General features: G+C 34.1%; 1 protein-coding gene across 1 annotated transcript in view; it reads left to right on the top strand.

The window, feature by feature from the left end:
• IL1RAPL1 (interleukin 1 receptor accessory protein like 1) overlaps nucleotides 1–18,789 on the top strand; it is a 1,105,500-nt gene extending 1,086,711 nt beyond the window's left edge. The window contains exons 9-11 of the mRNA XM_075196513.1: nucleotides 4,534–4,677; nucleotides 8,770–8,940; nucleotides 16,862–18,789. Coding sequence (XP_075052614.1) covers nucleotides 4,534–4,677; nucleotides 8,770–8,940; nucleotides 16,862–17,580 — 1,034 coding nt within the window. The 3' untranslated portion in view covers nucleotides 17,581–18,789. The remainder of the gene's footprint in view (nucleotides 1–4,533; nucleotides 4,678–8,769; nucleotides 8,941–16,861) is intronic.
• The last annotated feature ends 3,117 nt before the right edge of the window (nucleotides 18,790–21,906 follow it).

Here is a 21,906-nt window from a genome sequence, read left to right as displayed (position 1 = left end):
CCGTCCATGGTCTTATCTGTGTGAAGTTTGTATGTTTTCCCTGTGTTTGCGTGGGTTTCCTCCGGGTGCTCCGGTTTCCTCCCACACTCAAAAAACATACTAGTAGGTTAATTGGCTGCTATCAAAATTGACCCTAGTCTATGTGTGTTTGTGTTAGGGAATTTAGACTGTAAGCTCCAATGGGGCAGGGACTGATGTGAGAGAGTTCTCTGTGCAACGCTGTGGAATCAGTGGCGCTATATAAATAAATGGTGATGATGATGAGGATGACACAGGTCATGATGTAAATTTCTTCAATGCCTCACCGATACCTGGTAGTTTCTGAGTTATTGGGCAAACAGCTTCAACTCTTGCGCTCCTCCTGGTGTCACATAAGCCATGCAAGGAACCTTCGATTTCTTCTTTCAAAATGTGCCATCTCTCGAGGTGAAAAGTACATATAAATGATTTACACACCCAAAAATGGTCATGGCATTAGAACAGCACGATGCTGCATACACACCCACAACATTTAAGGAATGGGCAGCACAAGTGCAAAATGTAGCTGTTGGATACTTCTCCTCTATACTCTTACTCCTTTAATTTTACCAGATGTACTGGTTCCATTGTCATAGCCTTGACCTCTGCAGACCTCTGGAGCTTGCCCTACAGGGAATACTATAAGTGGAATTCTACCCAACAGAGAAAAAGCCTTACCCAAGCATGTCTTTGCTGACTTGCAAAGTCACTGAAAACCATTTGCTTTTCTTGACGTATGTCTCACTGAATTAAAATTAGGAGGAAATTGCTATTATCCAAAGAAGATACTGACTCTGTTTCATGTTTCAAAGCAGCAGAAGATCGACTAAACTCGGGCACATGATCCATAATGTGAATTAAAGGCATACAACTGGAGGTCACAGTTTCGAAGCATTAGATGATCTGGGATACAAATATATATATATATACACACACACACACACCTGCCATACTTGGGCTTGACAAGATTTTTGCCGGCGCACTGATAGAAGAAGGCTGCCGACCCCTGCACTAGAGTAAACGGACCTTACATGAGCTAAATACACATGATTACACATCATACCAAATGCTTTGCTATCAGCGCAGTTTGTTTGGATATGAACGCTTCATATACATGTGAGAAAAAACAATATGGTGTTACTGCTCTCTATAACTCAGTTATTCTGCCAGGAATAAAACAAAACACATGCAATGTATTGGCTTGTACAACAGACAAATTGATATATACTTGGTTGTACTGTATAAAAATATTATACTTTACGAGATGACATCAATTATACATGACTGAATTCTACTATTTTATTCTTTTGTATATGATCAACTGTTATTAGTCCGTGTTATATACATGTACAATCCAATATAAAGAATAATATGTGACATAATTAGACGGATTTCAAGACCATGAACAAAGAAATTGTCCCAGCACATTGCTATAGCCAGCAAAAGACCTGCCATTTGTACTGTAGATAAAAATGCAAAAGTCTTAGTTGCACACATTTGCAAATGTATGATATAGCCACCCGCCACTCCATGGCACTTTTGCTAATAGGGTGGTCCTAACACTAAACAGTGAGAGTCCCATATATTTGGGCCATACATATATGTGTTTTTAAATTGAGAACTAACTTACCAAGAGGAACCCCAAAGGCCTCCAAACAGCAATTCAGCGCCAGTACTCCCCCTCAGCTACTGACAGCAATATGCCTCTCAGACATATACAGAAGTGGAAGTTGCTCAATCAATTTATAGGCTAATAGCAGGTGCTTGAAAGGGTGAGGTTATCCTAAAAGGAACAAACACACAGAAAATTCCTCCAGCACACTGCTACAACCAGCAAAAGACCTGCCATTTCTACTGTAGATACAAATGCAAAAGTCTTAGTTGCACACATTTGCAAATGTATGTTAAAGCCACCCGCCACTCCATGGCTTCTAACAGAATTGACCCTGGTGTAAGTGTGTGATATGGAGCTTAGACAGTAAGCTCCAATGGGATATGCTTATTGCTATTTAAATAAATGCTATTAATAGTATCATAGTCATTATTATGCTATTTACTGCCCAGTATATTATTTTGGTTCTAATTTGTTCTTTTTTCATATATGGTTGAAGAAAATAAGGAACCATATTCTGGAATTTATTTTTCATGATAAGACCTTGTTTTCATCCAGAAAGTCTGATTTTATAACATATTATTTTATGGAGACTTGGAGTGGAGACATTGATGGTCTTTTTTCACATTGAGTTTCATTGATTTCTGTACAGTATTGTATATGGAAGCGCTATTGTTTATACCGTTTGATCTTTTTCTATAGATTTTATGTGCCACACAGCTCATTCAGATTTCAGCACTGAATGATTACAATGCCTGCCCTATTTTTAGTGCATGCAGTAAGCACAGTCAGTCTTCAGGCAAACTGTACTGTCTGTACAGCACACTTGACTGCTGTTATCTGAACAATTAATACATAAATCTTAGCTTTAGCATTATATCTCCTCATGTGGTTCTGTGGTACAATGTTAGCACTATCATATTTCTGACAATCATACTTACCTAGAAAATAAAACAGAGAAAAAATCCACTAGCAACACTGCTGTGAACCAGTAAAAAAAGCTGCTATTCTACTTGTACATAAATATGCAGAATTCTGTTACACACATTTGCAAATGTATCGTAACTCTAAACAATGAGACTCTCTATATTGGGTAATATATTCTTGTATTTTTAAATGGAGAGGTAATTTACCAAGAGATACCCCAGAAACCTCCAAATGGCAATAGACAACTAGCACTCTCCATCAGCTACTGATACCAAACATGCCTCTCACGCAACAATACAGAATTGGAAGTTGCTCAATCGATTTATAGGTTTGAAACGTACTTACCTGTAATCTAAAATTTAAAAGTCCTCTTGGATTTTGGTGGATAAACTGGGAAGAATAGCTTTTGTTACAGTAAATCTGCATATGTATCTGCAGCATAAAACAGATTTTTTAGTTAAGTGCTATCGTAAGTTCATAGCCAGGGGCAGGCTGGGCTGGCGGTCAGGGGGACATCTGCCCCCCCGGGACGGTACTGTAGTTGGCTACCTTGGGCTGGGTCACTGGGCCACTTTTTTTTCCCCATAAAATAGGCTGCTGAGTTGAGTCTTGCCCCCCGGGCTAAAATTTGACAGTCTTCCCCTGTTCATAGCAATCTAGTATGTGCAATATGTGTTGTGTTTTATAGCTAAAGCTATTCTGAGCTTCATTAAGGATGAAAGGAGATAGTTTCATCAAACTGAAGCTTTTCCTCATTTCCATTCCAATTCTGTTATTTTTGTCTCTAAAATTTAATATATATTAATTAAATTCCTATTTGGGTCTACTTTATGCATAAGCTATAAAAGCTATATAAGTTGTGCTAGCTTTTAATTTATGTGCAAATATAACATTAAAAGGGCATACACTAGCTTGGAAATAACTTTGCACAAAACTTAACTATTACTCATACTTGCCCATCATCCCAGAATGTCCAGGAGACTCCCAAATTCCAGGTTGGTCTCCCGGACTTTTGGGAGAGCAGGGAAGTCTTCCGCATCCTGCCCATCGGAAGCCAAAATTAGGTGATTTGCAGTGAATCGCGTCATTTTGGCACCATCCCATGTGACAAAATGTTGATTATGCAATTTGCCCTTCCGCACCCTGCCCTCCCACCGCACACCCTCCCCAGGATCTCCCGCTTGCCTACAAGTATGCTATTACTGTGCTGCTTTAGTTGTTATGTTTGGAACTTTTCTTATGCAGTCACTTTGTACTTTTCTTTAAACAACGGTAGGCAGCCTGAACTAGAGTCAATCTAATAATAGATTGCACCAGGTGAGACCTGAGTACTCTATGAGGCTCTTCTAGAGACAAAGTAGAAGCACACACTCATATACTAACCACAAAATATTTAGATGCACAGCTCATTTCATTTTGTGTACATACCCTTTCTGACCTTAATGCTTATCCTGTATTCAGCGTTGAAGATCCTCATCCACCCCACATTGCAATTACAGCTATCTTGATGTGCTAAGCAAAGTGCGTATAAAATAAATTGGTATAATATTGCAATAATAGTACCATGATGTCACAAATCTGTATTTTTGCTATAGACCTGCATTTTTGCAGCTTTGTAAAACACTGTCAGTGGCTCCAAATCAATATAATAGAAGGAAAATAATTCTTTGACATTTTTTTTTATGACAATAGCTGCAGGACACTACCCTATATATAAACATTTTTTACATATATTTGTTTAACTATAAAGATCTTGGGATTCTGTTGTGACATATTAAACATAGGAGTCTGTTTTAATAATTTAATTTCATTGAAATCTGAGAATGATTTTGAATACATACAATGTAATGGTAGCGAAAATCGCATTCTGAATCTTGATAATAACCCTTGGTGATTTTGTACTTTGTTTTATGTTAGTACATAGCAAGAGTCTGTTACAGTACTGTTATGTAACACACTATTTCTTTTTATTTTAGAGCTTATGTATACAGTTGAACTTGCTGGGGGTCTTGGAGCCATACTTCTGTTACTTGTATTTCTGGTCACCATCTACAAGTGTTACAAGATTGAACTCATGCTTTTCTATAGAAACCACTTTGGTGCTGAAGAACTGGATGGAGGTAAGGCAATACATTATTTTTTTCAATAAGGCACTAAACCAGAAAAAGCTCAAAGTTTTAAGTAGCATAGAAAAACTACTAACAATATTCATAAATATTATGTACACCTTTCAGTACATTAATATGCCAACAGTTTTTTACAGTTACTGTGTAGCTGAATGCAAGCTATTGTTCTATGTTATCAGCTGTTTCAGACAAAAGAGCCTTAGAGCAGCATCCTTAGGATTGAAAATAAGAATTTTGCTGTGTATACAAGAAATGTTTTTTGCACATTTGAAAGCTTCCCTCAATTATCTTCCAGTTCTGATAAGTTTATAACTCATAGCTATTTTCATATGTAACATTATTCGCAAAAAGTCTCAATTTGTACTGTTTTATTGTCAGAGCTACAGCCTATTCCTTTCAATACTCTGAAAACAATATTTGCTTTGTATTATCACAAGTTAACTGATAGTATTATCTTTAGCTTAGCTTGAGTATGAGTGAATGAGGCAAGGGACATCAACAGACATACCTGTTGCTTTTGTAGTAATACAAGTGACTACTTCTGGCAACACACTGCATTATCAGCAGCACATTGTCCAATAACAATCCAGACATAATGGGTCATCTTGAAATCATGCATGCGCATAAATGCAGATAACCTATCTAGGCCTGTGTGTGCAGTCATGCTCCAACCACTCTAACAGCCCCCATGAGGTGTTTAAGTAAGAAACCTCTTTAACATTTCTAGATCTAATAGGTTTCTCCAACAATGCATGAAGCCCAGTCACTATGTATGACAGAGATCAGACTGCAGGAGAGGTGATAAAGACTTCTGAGAAGAAACAGCCACATAACTGGTCCTAAGCCACAGCTAGCCAATCACATGCCACCTTTCCCACAAGCCCTTTCAAATATGATAACAATCAGGCTTTATACAGAGAGGGCGGAGAAACCATATACATACATTATACTATTATATGTCAAGTTTATTTATCCTTTAAAATTGAACTTATAATTTCATATTGCACTATTATTTTAATGTCCATATTGTACCATTACTGTATGTAATTGTCACTAAATCCATGTTACATGAGTGAACAGAATCATCATGGATCAGAGCATTTTATAGGCTAATGTTTACAAAAATATTTACACAATATTTCAATACAACTAAATTTATTTTGTGATCTCATACGTTCATTTTTCCTGTAAATAATTTATTTCATTTATTTCATTTATTTCATTTATTTCAATGTATGCAGTCATTGGCCTTATGTCCTTCATGCTTTATTAGCCTTTCACATCATTTTATTTATTTTTCCAAAGACAGATTGGCTATTCTGGTAGCTCTTTTTTTCTTTGACGTATATTCCTACATAGTCCCACCCAGGGATTCCAAACCTTCCTTTGCAGACATCAGAAATGTATGTTGACTTTCTGTGTCATTGTGCAGGGCATGCATTATGTTATATCTGATTAGAATATTTGTGCTTCTGTGTATGTGTTGGCGCATTATGAATATTTTAGAATATTTGTGCTTCTGTGTATGCGTTGGCGCATTATGTTATATCTAATTAGAATATTTGTGCTTCTGTGTATGTGTTGGCGCGTGTGCGTGGTTGGGTGCGTGTTACTAAGCCTGCTCATCAGACATTGAAGTAAACAAGCAAAAAATCTTATAGGCAAAATGTGCCTGAGGTTGAGACTTTATGTGATAACAAAGTGACAACAAGAAATACTATGGGTCTGAGTCAGGAAATGTTGACAATTTGAATTCTCTAAATGGTTGAGTTGTTTATAGTGACATAACCCAATGGAATGACATACACTAGCAATATTCTGGATCCATATCCTTACATAAAGCTCAACCTTACCCTACTGATGCCTCCTTATGCTTATTAATGTTTATCTAACAGTACAAAAGAAATACACAAAGTCAAAGTACACTTGAGATCAGGAAAATGTAATTCTATGCTTCGTCCCTTGTATTGATGCATTTAATAGGATAATTCATTAAGTCATTATTAATACATTTTTCTTGGTGTTGATCCAGACTGTGGATCTATTTTCTATGACTATATATGTGGAAATGTGTTCCATTATCCTGCATCTGTGAAAACTTATTCATGGTCCTGGAATTTGGGCTTGCAATGCTGTCATTGTGACAGTGGAGTTTAAAATGTTTATCTAGCAACAATGTTTTCTTATTATTTATCTAACACTATTCGTGGAATATAATGTTTAAGTTATACAGAAAGGCAACTCTTTGCATATGTAAATACCAGAAAAACTACTTTCCAAATACAAGTGATGACATCACTACTCATCAAACAGAAGAATAAAGAGGGCAGCGTTTTGAAATACATTTATATACAAACACATGCATATAGCTGTCATTATCACTTTTAAGTTTAATGAAGTGTGGCAAAAATGACAAAGTAATATCAAGTGTTCTTTCCCATTAAAGCCAAGGACTAACAAACAGTTAAGTGAATTCACATTCCATTAATCTTTTACCTTATTAAAATTCTAAACTCCAGAAGGTGTTGTTCAGAAAGGCACAGCGATTCTCTGCTTCACACTGTTGGCCTTTTAGCTTGATGGCTGGTAGTGAGTCGTAACAGTACTCTGCATGTATAAGAAGCCATCGTCCTTTTAGTTTCCTGCTAAGTACATCAGTTGCATGGAGTGAGGTTATCTATATGACTTCCAGAGAAGTGGAATTTAATGGTGTAAGCTCCTGTGGATCTCTAAACACAATGGTGCAAACTTTTTATTTGCAAGTTCAAAAGCAAAACTGTACATATTTTAAAGTCAACTTTTATTTATGGAATGGAAAAAAAAACTTATACCCTTCTTACCGTTATAAACATATTGCACTCAATTAGAGAAACCTATTTTCCCAAAACACTAGCAGTGCTGGGACTTCTATTAATAAAACCTATGGTACGAAATATGAATGTTCCTTTTTACTCAAAATCAAAAGGACAGTGTTTATTTCACAGCATCCTCTTTATCAAATGCTGGTAAGGAACATAGGAAAGGAAAAGAAAAAGGCGACGCACTGGTAAATAGCTGATTTCAGCACTGAATGAATATAGAATTAGTTTTGGCACCCAGTCGAATATTCAATAAGGCTTCTTTTATGAGCAATTGATATTCTGCATAGTGAGTGCATCATGTTCTCTAGAGAGTAAAAAAAAGGTTAACATTTCATTACTCCTCCAATTGATTTATCTGGATGTTCCACACAAGAACAGGAACAACAAAAAACAGCAAAAAAGCGGCAAGTAGCCTCTTATTTCAAGACGTTAGTTCCATTGAACTTGCAGGTATTAACCTCTTAATACATATTACTGGGTACATTCTGCCCCCTACCCAAAGTTCTCCCCTTTATAATAATTAAACTGTTTGCTAAAAAAAATAACTAAATAAAATAATGTGGGCAAGATATAAGTTGGAATCAATTATATATATATATATATATTACCATCATGGCAGCCATTTGTGACCTCTGCTTAGAGATGAAATGAACATATATAGTGAGTTAACCAGGTATAGTGAATTTGATCATACATTCTAATTTTTTCCAAATGTATTTGTTTGCTCTTAAGCTTAATTGATTGTGAGCTTCTTACTACCAATTATACACTGCTCTCTACAGTACTGAAGATCTGCTGTGGAAGGTTCTGCAGATCCCTATCAAAAGGGGGGGAAATGATTTTGAGAAGAAGGGGTGTAAATCTTTTCAAGGACCATGAGCCATTGGTTTTTGATGGTAACATGCATCCTTATATATTTTTTAAATGTATGCACATGTATATGGATCCTATAATTAACTCCAAATAGAGGTAGTGGTTATGTTAGCAAGGTAATAAAACAAGCATACTATATCTAATGGTTATTACATGTTGGATGATTTAGAACCCTGTTTTCACTAGAAATAACATTCAGAAATGCACCAGCCCATCAGCACTATATAGAATGTAAATATAGGTTATATAGGTATTACATACTGAGGATGTGCAAACTAGTGCTGATTGTTTTCCACTATTAAACAAATGGTATCTGTTGTTCAGCAATATATTTATTTATTTTTTATTTCAGATAACAAAGATTTCGATGCATATTTGTCATATACAAAAGTGGACCCAGATCAATGGAACCAGGAGACTGGAGAAGAAGAGAGATTTGCACTGGAAATTTTACCTGATATGCTTGAAAAACACTATGGTTACAAACTGTTCATTCCTGACAGGGATTTAATTCCAACAGGAAGTAAGTCAGTCGTATATTTTTTTCAACTGTTACTAATTTTGGTTTGCTGATAACCACTTGTAAAATGTGTTTTATAATCTATCATCTGTAATCCCATACTTGTTTACTGTACTACTTAACAACATGCAAATTCTAACACATTTAATAAACGAAAAAATGTTTTATATCTCTTTGGCTGATCTGTCTTAACATCCAATATCCAAACAGGCTAAAAGGACATTTTTAAAAAGTATGTAATTGTTATTCATTTCTCCTAACCTCTTTGTGCATAGGAAGTGAGCATAGATTAAACCTGGGGTAAAATGTACACCTTTAGCAAAGCACGTCCTTTTTATCGTTTACTCTTTTGACGTCACTTGGAAATGATTGTGTCAACTCAGCACTTTGAAAGCACCGAAACAGATTTAGCAAATACAATTAATGATAAAGTTCATGTAGAACACTGAAAACTTATATGCACTCCCATACTAATATTTATCTTCCCTACAAAGTATACACAATTTAGCTGCTCCCAGGGTGGAGTTCCAGAAAGATTACATTTTTAACTCTTTAATATCCAGAATGCTTAGTTCAGAGAAGAACCCATTACGTATCCTCAGCATTTGCCCTAGTGAATTGCACTGTGAGGCAGTTATGTTGTTTGTAATTATATCCCTATATTTCGTTCTGCAAGTTAATTCTAACCTGGCCTGTACCTGAATCATTCTCTGGAATTTATTTAGTTTGGTTCCGGAGAGACGCGGTTCACCTGACAAAGAGCACATGCATTAATATTAAATCAGCAAACCCTTCAAAATATTTTACTGATAATATAAATTTTAAAAATGAATGAATAGTTTAGCTGATCAATTATTGCTGTTCAGTCTATTTTCAAGATTCAATTATAACAAAATAAAAAGTATAGCTGAAAAAAATAAGCTTTACCCCTTCAGTAGATAATTACTTAACTGTATGGGTGAGATAAGCAAATCTTTAAAAATTTGATTTGCGACTGATATGCCAAATGCATTGCGCCCCCCTTCAGCGTTGGGCCCTGGGTGATCGCCCCTGTCGCACAGCCCTAGTTACAGCCCTGACCAATTGTGATTGTGAAATTCTGAAATTCACAAACTGAATTGGAGAGTTGCTGGTTAAGAGCCTTTTCAGCTGTTTTTCCATCCCCAGAATCATATTTCTCTTTCTCTCGCTCTGATCTGACTTAAGTGAACTAGAGAATATGTTTCCTTTAAAAGTAACAGAATAGGCACACTTTAGTGCATATTTGTGCTAAGTACAAAGATAAGATTTTATTTTGAGAATAAAATTTATTAAAATGGGATAAAATGGTGTTCATTGCTGTGCAGAGGGCACATGGCCCTTTGCATTTCCAAAAGGTCTTCAATTTTACAGCGGTTTTAAACCTGGCAGTGATTAGGTTTCATTGTATTCTTTTAACTGAACCCATTTTGTTTATGAAAGGTTCCAAATTGCAAAACCAAACTTTTTGTAGCCTGCATCCATTATGCTTCATAAGTGAGGCCCATTGTTATCAAGTCAGATTCAATTTTATTATATTGAAAATATTGATTAGATTAATATAATTTCAACCAAAGAGGCATAAGACAAATAATTCTGGGTACAGTAGGTATAAACTATATTAAAGAAATGTCTACTATACTTACTGTACGTTTATTTGCATGAATTAAAGACGTTTCTGCCACTATTATCATAAAGCATGTTAAAATAATTTGAAGCCACACCCATTATTTTTTGAGTGAACAAAGATGATTTAAAGTCTGGATAAATCGAATCATAATCTCCATCTCTATTGTGCAAGTGATTAATAATAGTAGGATGAGTACAAGGATATATGACCTTTTTTTCCACACTCCTCATGTTGTTTGTCCAAAAATGAGTAGATCCCCCCCCAAAAAAAAATAATTAAAGTTTGTTTGATTTGCTCAATATAATCACTGAATAGTTATTGTGATTGTGAATGTTCAGCTGGGGGGGAATACATTCCTGGGTTGTCCATTGTTGGCTGTTATTTCTTTTTTATAATAAATTTGCTATTATAAGTTTTCTACATGTTTGGGTGATTGGTTTCTGACTGGATTATGTTTCCTGTTACAGTTTTACCATCAGAACTGAATAAGCACTCTGGTAGTACACTTGCACAGGATGTTAGATTGCTTTTGAGTTTCCATCTCAAAGGGTGTATATGCATCATGTCCATAAAGATAGATTTTTTTTTTGTTTGTATTCAAATGATTTTCTATGTTGTGGCGCAGGATATGTATATTTTGTGTATCTGCTGAAGAAGTTATGTACCACCATTGTTTCTCTGACATAATTGTGTTTCTTACTCTCTTACGTTATTCAAGAGCATTTTATTATTTTCAAAACATTTACAGTTTTTGAATTGAGCAGATTGAGAAGAGTGTGCTGGGGATTTTGAACACATAAATACAATGCTTTGGCAGCTAATTCGTCATCTTCATAATACATAGTCTTCAATGTTCAAGGCTTTCCTTGTTTCTTGGCTGCTACCAATACTTATCTGTCCATTATCATCATTTGTGTTTAAGAGTGTGGTAGTTTGTTATCATTATGACTTTTTTTTGGGGGGTCGTGCAATTGCAGAAATTCATTTAGTTGAAATGTCACATATAATCTAATGTGACAGTCATAGCAAAATTATACATGAAAGATGACACTCAAAATACCAAAATAAATCTGGATAAATAAATAAATACAATTTAATAAATATTTAGCTTTCAAATGCTTAGCCTTATGTAAAAGTAAAGACGCTTTATTTTAATTATCCTCAGTGAATGCCCAGCAACACCTAAAGACATCCACCCATAGTTAAAATAAACAACTCTAAGCATTTTGGGTTAGTATAGAACCCCACTAATAATAATTGGTGTGCATGTATATGTAACACCACCTATTATGCAATATAAATTTAATTTACCGTTCATAATACAAAAGCTAGCTACTCTAATATACCATTCTAATGATTTTCTCCATATAAGTTGACTGTATTAAACATTGGTATAATAAGTACCTTCCTTTTTTAAATACTTAAGCAGATGCAATGTTCCACAATGCAAGAGTTCAGAAAATACAAAAGGATCCCAGTCCGTTCACAGAACCAGCATATGGTTTGCGCAATCACTGGTGAATGCAAATCAAAACAGCCTCAACATACTTGCCCCTGTATTGAGTTTTCAAATTGTACACTTAAAAGCTGAAAACAGATTAGCTATCATCATCACCACCATTTATTTATATAGCGCTACTAATTCCGCAGCGCTGTACAGAGAACTCACTCACATCAGTCCCTGCCCCATTGGAGCTTACAGTCTAAATCCCCCGCCAACACACACACACACACACACACAGACTAGGGTCAATTTGTTAGCAGCCAATTAACCTACCAGTTTGTTTTTGGAGTGTGAAGTTGAAGTTGTGAACCCAATCAAGCAAAGCAGAGAGGGGGCAATAGCTCAGGGAAGACAAGACAGTCATTGTTCCAGTGTTTCACTGTTAACAGTTTAATCAAGGAAATTAGGCAAATTATTGCTCATTTGTAAACCTTTAAGATTCTTTCTTGTCTATATTATCTTTTAAAATATACTCTAATATTCATTGACATTAATAATATGCTCTCCATATCTTGTTATGTCAATACATTGTTCATAATACAATATGACAAATAGACTAAGCATTATTATTTCAAGTAAATGACATGTGGACATGGAAATTTTCTGCTGGTCACAAGGCATCAGCCATGTTCGAGCCATTTTATCTATGTAATTGTCAAAAGATAGTTATGAAAATAAGTATTATAGTGGCTGTATGTGATTTCTGGTCCAACTTACAAATTATAAAGCACACCGAAACATTTCAGATATATTTAAAAGTCTATCAGTCAAGTCATATTCCAGTTACAAGAATGATTATGGTGATTATGATAATGAACATGAAGTTTGTAATATTTTATGTCAGTCAAGCATCACCCAGTATGCACTGAAAACCATGTGTCCCCCATGACCACAGGTACTTTATAAGTATACAGTACATATATTAGGAAACGCGGCTTTTTTAAAAAACGTTATGATAAATGTACCACTAGAAGAAATATGTTAGAGGATTAGCACCGTTATATAAATGATTTTATCATAAACTATGCTTTTTATAAAAACACGCAATTCAATGCACCATTAGAATTTATTTATTTTTAAAACATTTGAAACTGCACAAAGACTGAGTGAAAAATGAATAATTTTTATGGCAAATTGTATTATATCTGACTACTGGAGTAGCTTCTTATGCCAATATTCTAGGGAATTACATCTGGTGCCAGTACTAGAGGGCAATTGGTGTCAGCCACCACCATTTTCGTGGCATACATTCTTGGGTTATGTTGCTTTTGATTGTCTTTCTCAATGACTTTATGATTTGTAAACAATGCCCAGTCAAAGTTACATTTCTGTTAAAATAGAGTATTGTATAATATCTTTTTTCAATCAAACAATTTTATTGTTGCACAATTTGTATGCGTTATTACAGTAAATATTAATGCTAAACAGTATTTTGAAAAATGCCTCTTGTGTACAAATTAGGCAACTTTCATTATTACTATAAAATATTTTACACTCACCTTAACCACCCATTCCAATATTGAGAACAAAAAGGTTACCTGTAAAATACACACTTTACTGTCGCAGTTGCAATAAGGTTTACTGTCTCAATATTTGGCATTAGTCTTTCAGCGTTACTAGAGCAAGAAATAGGTGTTTTCTGGTGCAAATATAATATATTACAATGCTTTGAATGATCTGCCTACATCTGTTTTTACATTTGATTGATTTATTCCTGGGAAATTTATAAAAGCCCTGAAAAAGAACCCGTTGTTCCACCTAAATTGCGCATGCCATGTTTGTATTCTGCTCCTGGATACTCTTGTTATATTACCATACGAATTTACACTTTCCCTCTTATGACACGCCTTCTTCAGTCCTTTAAACCTAATATACTATATCACACTATATATAATATCTCCTATATCAAGATATTATACATTTATATTCACAATGCAGATATATTGTATACGTATGAAATTGAATCTTTACTTGTACAATAATGTAATAATATAATTTCAATAACATAATGTTACACATGGTACATATAATATGACAATCTATGTGTAGGTACAATATCTTAAGCATGTGTGTGCACGTGTATGTGTTTGTGTGTATGTATCTCAGACCACGCCAATACACTTTAGCTGTTTGCCAAGGTTGCACTAATTAGAATGGCTGACCTCATATCATGCTTTGATAGTATTAACAATACTCTTTTCAACCTCCAGGAATACAACATAACATACTTTTGATGTTTTTGATTCATATGGAGTTACTATTATATCAGGATATCCCATTATCGATAATGTAGTTACTATAAAGGATTACTGGGATATTGGATTAAAGTAATAACTGCCAAATTAGTCTTTTTTATACCACACATACTTCAATTATTTTGATTTGGAATAGTATCCAATTGTGAGACTGGTCTAATATAGGAGTGGTTATTATATTATATACTGAATACTTATATAGATATATATAAAGTAGCGGGGCATAGCAATTTATTTTGCTATTTTAATTCACTTTAATCACTTTGGTTTTAATATTTCACTATCCAATTAAGAGGGATTTTCTTAAAGCATACCAATAAAGATATAGTTATTTTAATTTATTATTGATATCGCAGAGTGCCTTCGAATACACAATTTCTTCCTATCTTCTTTTCTTACCTGATTAGCTATCTGTGTTGAAGTGCACCATCCAGTAATCATGTTACCTAAATATTTATAATTGACAAGAATATGAGACTGGAATAGCGATACCTAGTGCAGTGGTATTTTCTTTTGCAACATAACATACTTGCAAGTCCACCACAAATATATCTTTATCTATCATTGTCCACTAATCTCTATTTAGTATTACAGGGAGAGGGTATGTCCACAAACATCCCAGCAACATTCATTAAGTTCTAGACAAACTATGTGCAGCCATTACTTTACACATGTAGGGCGGAGGGGATGTGAGCACAATGTAAATACAATATATTTCAATGTTTACAATCTTTCCCAAGTAAGAATTTCCCAAACAATCTTATTTAATTTATATCTTCCTAAATAACAAATTCTAACAATATGTATTACTATCATATCGCAGCTATCATACAAACATTTTTCACAAACAGTGAAACCAGACAAGATCTCACACACGGGGGATGGAATGTCTGCAAGCCAATCAAATCTTTACACATTATGTATTTAACAACTAACCATCTGTGCACACTAATATTTACTGCAATACTACAATGTATTTACAAGATCACAGCTACATTTCTAGAAACCAAATAATATAAATTCAAGCACCACATCATTACTGACCAAATTTGATCTCTCTAAGTATGTCTTAAATAACAAAATCTATCAGTAAACACTGCATAACTTATTCATATTTAAGTCTTTTTCCTCATGTTCAAAATGTTACTAAAGCTGCATGAAAGAGGTTCCTATATGTTAAGTGTTCTATGTCCAAAAGTAGCAAAAGTTCCTAGATGTTCCTGTGTGTAGTCCTCTCACAAAAAGAACTATCTCTTCACTCAGGTTAATTACAAGAACCTCTACGGGAAGGGCACTGATGTATGTGATTGGAAGCTATTGTATTCATATGGAAATATACATTTGTGTGTGTGTGTGTGTGAGTGAGTGTGTATATGTATATATATATATATGTATATATATATATATATATATATATATTTATTTATTTATTTATTTTTCTACTATTACTTTGACACTTATCAAATGGGAAAGCCTTGTAGGACGGCTAGCACTACAAGCACTTGCAAACATGGCACTATTATAGGGATCTGGACATGTGATTATGATTGTTTTGTTGCTATTAAACCCTTTAAATCAACTTTGCTGTGACTGGTCAGATTGTACTGTGAACATTTTTTAAATTCGATGGACCTCTTCCAAAATTGGTCTGGTTTGTAACTGAGCTTTTTTGTCCAAATTTAAGAAACATGTAGACAAGAAAAGAAAAGAAAAACATAAAAAAACACAGCCCCCAAAACAGACAACTCCTTCAAAAAATACCACACACAAAAAAAGGCAGACTAGATGGACTCATAGATTTTTCTCCACTGTCAAATTCTGCTTCTATGATTTTATGAATTTCAACTTCAATAAGATTGTTTCCATTGTCTCTATTTATGCATTGATAATTATAGAGATACTGTTGGGATTGTGTTGGCTTGATTTTTTGGGGTATGGTTGTAGCTTTGTGTCCTGGTCCTGTTTGGGAAAAGTAGCATAAAGGAGTGCAGTGGTGAAGGGTGTAAACTGGAGAACATATGTATGCTTTGTTATTTATGTCTGTGTTATTCATTAATGTAGTGTGTATAGTATGTGTTAGTGCAGTCTGTATAAATGTAGTTTGTTTGTTAGTAAACATTTATGTCACAGGGAGGGAGCAGTAACCAGGCAAGAAATTTTTCATTTGTAGAGCAGGTGCTGTCTGGTTGGATATACTATAAGACAATTCACACCATGTACTAATGTAATACAACTGTTTCATATTGCATACGTCTGTCTCCCTTTTGTTTTTATTCACCTATTTCTCACTTGCTGCATTTCAGGTATATAAATATAAACTAAATATAAAATGTAAGGATATCATTTATCAGAATTTATGCATCATGATCATTTTAATTTAAGTGACCATTATTGTAGCAAATTGCCTAAATGCATAATGAAGTTTAGCGTAATAAAGAATTATATCAGTCAAGCAGTACTTGTAGTTGATGATATTTTATATCCTTTACATATATTCTTTTTATTTTTCCCCTTTAGCTTACATTGAAGATGTGGCAAGATGTGTGGACCAAAGTAAACGGCTGATCATTGTCATGACTCCCACTTATGTAGTAAGAAGAGGCTGGAGTATATTTGAGTTAGAGACCAGACTCAGGAACATGTTGGTCACTGGAGAAATAAAAGTGATACTGATTGAGTGCAGTGAATTACGTGGGATTATGAATTACCAAGAAGTGGAAACTCTCAAACACACCATTAAGCTTCTAACTGTTATCAAATGGCATGGGCCAAAATGCAACAAGTTGAATTCAACATTCTGGAAACGTTTACAATTTGAAATGCCTTTTAAAAGAATAGAACCCATCACACATGAGCAGGTTTTAGATGTCAGTGAGCAGGGACCTTTTGGGGAACTGCAGACGGTCTCAGCAATCTCTATGGCTGCTGCCACTTCTACTGCCCTAGCTCCTACTCATCCTGATATCCGTTCTACCTTTCATAACACTTACCATACACAAATGCGACAGAAACACTATTATAGAAGCTATGAATATGATGTACCTCCTACTGGCACCCTGCCTCTTACCTCAATAGGTAATCAGCATACTTATTGCAACATACCTATGACACTAATTAATGGACAGCGGCCACAAACAAAAACAAACAGGGAGCAACACCCAGATGAAGCCCACACAAACAGTGCTATTTTGCCGCTTTTGCCAAGGGAGACAAGTATATCTAGTGTCATCTGGTGACAGGAATGGTAGGGGCACAGCAGCCCCCCACCCCACAGTTGGAAGCGGATAATGCAGTCTGGTCTGGTGCCTGGAACTTCATCCTCGACTGCTGCTGTTAAACATGCATTACAATCGTTAAAATTTGAGGAAAAACAGGGTCTTGTACATATTTTTGCAATTTATTTGTAGCATCAGTGTCTTCCTGTTTTACCCATGTCTCTTGCCATTACATTTTTGACTTTGTTTTATATGTCAATGAAATTTGTCTAGTTCATTTTTTAATGAATAGACTGATGTATAGATAGGAAACATTTTTTCCTTTGCTTTAAGTATTGTTTTAGAATGATTTTGATTTTTGATTTTTTTTTCCCTTTATTTTGGAATGCTTGAACAAACTACTGGATAAGGAGCAACATTCCTTTTAGTTGCCTAATTTTTAGTATTATACATCAATGATCTTCAGTCTTCAGTGTCAATAGAAGGAAGTACAGTATGCAAGATTCCAAGGACTCTTATTTTTTTAAGATAACCAGCAGAGCTCACTTTGTATTCCTTTTGCCCCGCCAATCCGATGGCAGCATGCTTGGTTACACTTCAAGATGGTCTGATTCTTTAACTTTTAACTAACTTTAATGTCTGTCAAACAAAAAGATACCTGGTCTGTATTTATTGCTTTGCAGTAACATAGATCATAGAGAGCAATTTTAATGGAAAAGTAAATGTTTTTTTATTTTTCTTTACCTACCATTGCATTTTATTTGTTATGTATACATGGTTTGATCTTTTTTTATTTAAGAATACAAGTTTTCTTTTTGCATTTTTATTTAGGGAAGGGAGGGGGAGTCACCCATGTTTATTGTTATCGTTTTCTCCACTTTATAAAATCACATGATATGCTACAGTGCTCTAATCAGCCAAAAGCTACATGCATTGTTGAAGTTATTTTTGTATGGTAGAATCCATACCAAGGCCATGAAAGACCTTGTTACTATCACAGACTCCTGAAAAATGTTTAAAATTGTTTTTTGCCTTATTGGTTTTAATTTTGTCAAAAAATACATCTTTGTCAGCTTAAAGGCAATTTAAATTAGAACTCAGGAGGTAATGAACACCAGATGTGAACGCCAACATGCATAAGCCTTTCCAACAGATTTACTGTTTATAAAACTTAATCAGACCTTAAATGTTAAATTCATTTTATTGAATAAAGAAATATGTTTATTTTTAAGAAAAGTTTCTATGTTTGAGAGGTGTAAAATGTGTGTTTATAATTATTTCCAGGAACCCTAATGGTTGGAAAATATTTTGCATTTACCAAGCTTCACCATAACTGCATACACAACACTTACGTAGTATAAGCTTTTCATATCTAACTTGTGCACATTTTTATTAACTTTTCTTATAACAACAAAGCAATATAATATCTATGGCAACAAAATAATATTTTATTCCCAACTTGAAGGAAAAAAATGACAGTGAAATCTAGCCACAAATAATTAGCATGATACTTTTGATTAAAAACTAGTAATGAGAATATATTTGGCATCAATCATTGCTTAAGTGTGCAATATGATAACAACAATTAGTCTAGAAATTTTCCACCACATAATCAATGAATTATCTATTTTGCTTTTACAGGATTCTTAATATATTTAGGGCAGGGTTGAATATTTTCATTGACCTTAAGCATCAACATGTGTCGTTGCATTGAATAGAAGTTTATCCACAGAGCAGTTTTTATGTTGTACTGAAAAGCAATGGAAATAACCAACTCTGCCTAAATAAGGGAATATTCAGAGGTGGAAAAGTATGTCAATGGGCCCAATAGCAAAACTTGGGTAGGGACCGGAAATATAGCTGTAGCCTCCTGGGCCACCTGTGTTGCTCTGCTCTAAAACCATATGGTGAACCCCTTACACCGATGGTAGTTCCACCACTGATACTAAAGAAAGATGTATGGTGAAAATTACAGAATGGTGTATTGAAAGTAATAAATTATAATTCCTAAAATTGAATTTCCCTTTAAGAAATATCTGGAAACTGACAACCTAATATGGTTATTTTAAGCAAATTTAATATTTTTTATTTAAATATAATTCACTGACAACATAACAATAGTTCATTTTACTCACAAATAACCACAATATTTCTGAGACACATCAAAGCTACTCTTGTGGCAAACCATTGTGCCCTCATATTGTGTACTATTTTAAGCTCACTGTTATATGGATAATGTAATTTATATTTAGGCTACAACACTTATAACATCTGAATGTCAAAAATCCTTGAAAAATTACAAAGCTTACAAAATAATAATAATAGTATCTTGGATGCTTACAGCATTTATCTTGAAACAAATTATGTAGGCATTTATCTGTCTTATTTATATTTAAAATTAGTTACAATCTTGACAGTTATTGAATCATTTATTTTTTTATTTTTTATTGCACCATATGCTATAAAAGTTCTAGCAGTGCAACAATTATATAAAACAACATATAAACATATTTTGAATTAAATAAATGTTAATTTTTTTAAAATTACATTTACAAAAATATAGAATTTTTTATTATAATTTATTAGTTATCATGTTTGTTTAATTTAGAGGTAAATCTTTCTTTTAAACTTCATTTAAAATCTTACTTTTTGTAGCTTTCCTCTTTGTCTTTTATTTATCCAAAAACAGGGTCTGATTAAGATTTTAGACCGACCTAGGTTAATAGTAACCCTCCACCTGCTTTCCACCCCAGGCTAATATTCGGAAGGTAAAACCAAACTCATTCTTAATTCAAAATCTGGTTTCCCCACCAATGTTTATTTTTAAAAGTGTTACAGCAATATATGTCACTCATTTCGTTTTCAGTAAAATAAGAACTATATAGCAGAATGGAGGCATGATCGAGCACTACTAAGGGTGAAGATGTGAAGGTGGAGGGAAGGGGGCTGTTATGCCTATTCCTATTGCCTTCCTTGTCCCTCCTACTCACTTATCCTCAAGCACCCACTTGCCCAAGGATGATTCATTGTCTTCAGCTATTACCATGGGAATATGTCAAGATTAAAACTACTACGTTTTTCTTTCATGTTTTCTTTTTACTTTAGTGAACAACCAGTTCTTACATTTCTAAATAAATGTCAGTGTTTACCTTTTCCTGTCACCTTTTTGCACCCCTCCCCACACAAATTTGCAACACCCCCAAAGCCTTGTACCTTAGGTTGCGACTTAGTAAGTCTATTGGATAATCAGGCCCTGTCCAACTGAGTGATTTCTCAATGCTTGCCATAATGCTTTTTGAATAGAATATAAGAAGAAATAGAAGACTTTCACCATTTTCTTCGATTCTTGTCGTGCTCCAATTTCCATGATTTGCTTGTGCAAGCAACACATACATTCTAGCATCTGAATCAATCATCACTACACATGTAGCATTTTCCCATTAATTTGTTTTCTTCAGTTTTCTGTTCAGGACACTACACAGTTTTAAAACGCACCACTAACATAATTGTAGTAACAAGTCACACAAGTGTGAATATTTATTTTAAACTTGCTACATATTTTTATTTGTTTTAGCTTTGAGTATTTTATTTTTTTAATTAAAGCCAAAGTGTTTAGCAATAGTACACTTTAGACAATTTGGCCCAAAGTTATAGTTAGGCAATACACAAAATGTATTTAAAAATGTGTTTTATGCTTAACAATTTTCATGATAAACTGAGTTATGAAATACACAACACATTGCACTCTTCAGTGATATGCAACTCTGCTACATTGTTTAAGAACTAATTTTCCAATGTGACAGGTCCATTCAATTAAATTATTAAAATATTTGTTAAAAAGGTAACATATCCTTAAAAAATAGCAAAAATGTATTTATTTTAATACAACCACAAAGATTACTTCTCAGTCTCTCGTGAATCTGCGGTACAAATACATTTAGTATAATCCAGAACACATATAAGCTATAAATAACTAGTAATGTGAATGTGTCAGGGTACAATGCATTACAAAGATATAAAGAAAATAATAAAACTCTTATTGTTATCTAAAAAGCTGGTATGATATCAAGGACACCATCTCTATGGCAATGATCAAAGTTATATAAAGTACAAAGATATATCTCAGAGTATACAAGAGAGGTAAGTGATAAAAAAGCTGCAGTCTAAAGAACACTATTGAAAGCGGTACCATTCACTACAAATATATATTAGTATATTGTTATACATTTGCAAAGATTCTTGTAATAGTAATAGTAATGTGATTTCCAGATCCTTATGATGATATAAAATGTTGATCCATTAATAGATGGTGATGATTGAACAAATTGTAAGCATAGATGGACTGTT

The sequence above is a fragment of the Mixophyes fleayi genome, chromosome 2 (assembly GCF_038048845.1).
Source record: "Mixophyes fleayi isolate aMixFle1 chromosome 2, aMixFle1.hap1, whole genome shotgun sequence".
Classification (NCBI taxonomy): Eukaryota; Metazoa; Chordata; class Amphibia; order Anura; family Limnodynastidae; genus Mixophyes; species Mixophyes fleayi.
The sequence above is the reverse complement of the archived record's forward strand: the minus strand, read 5'-3'. Positions and strand labels throughout refer to the sequence as shown.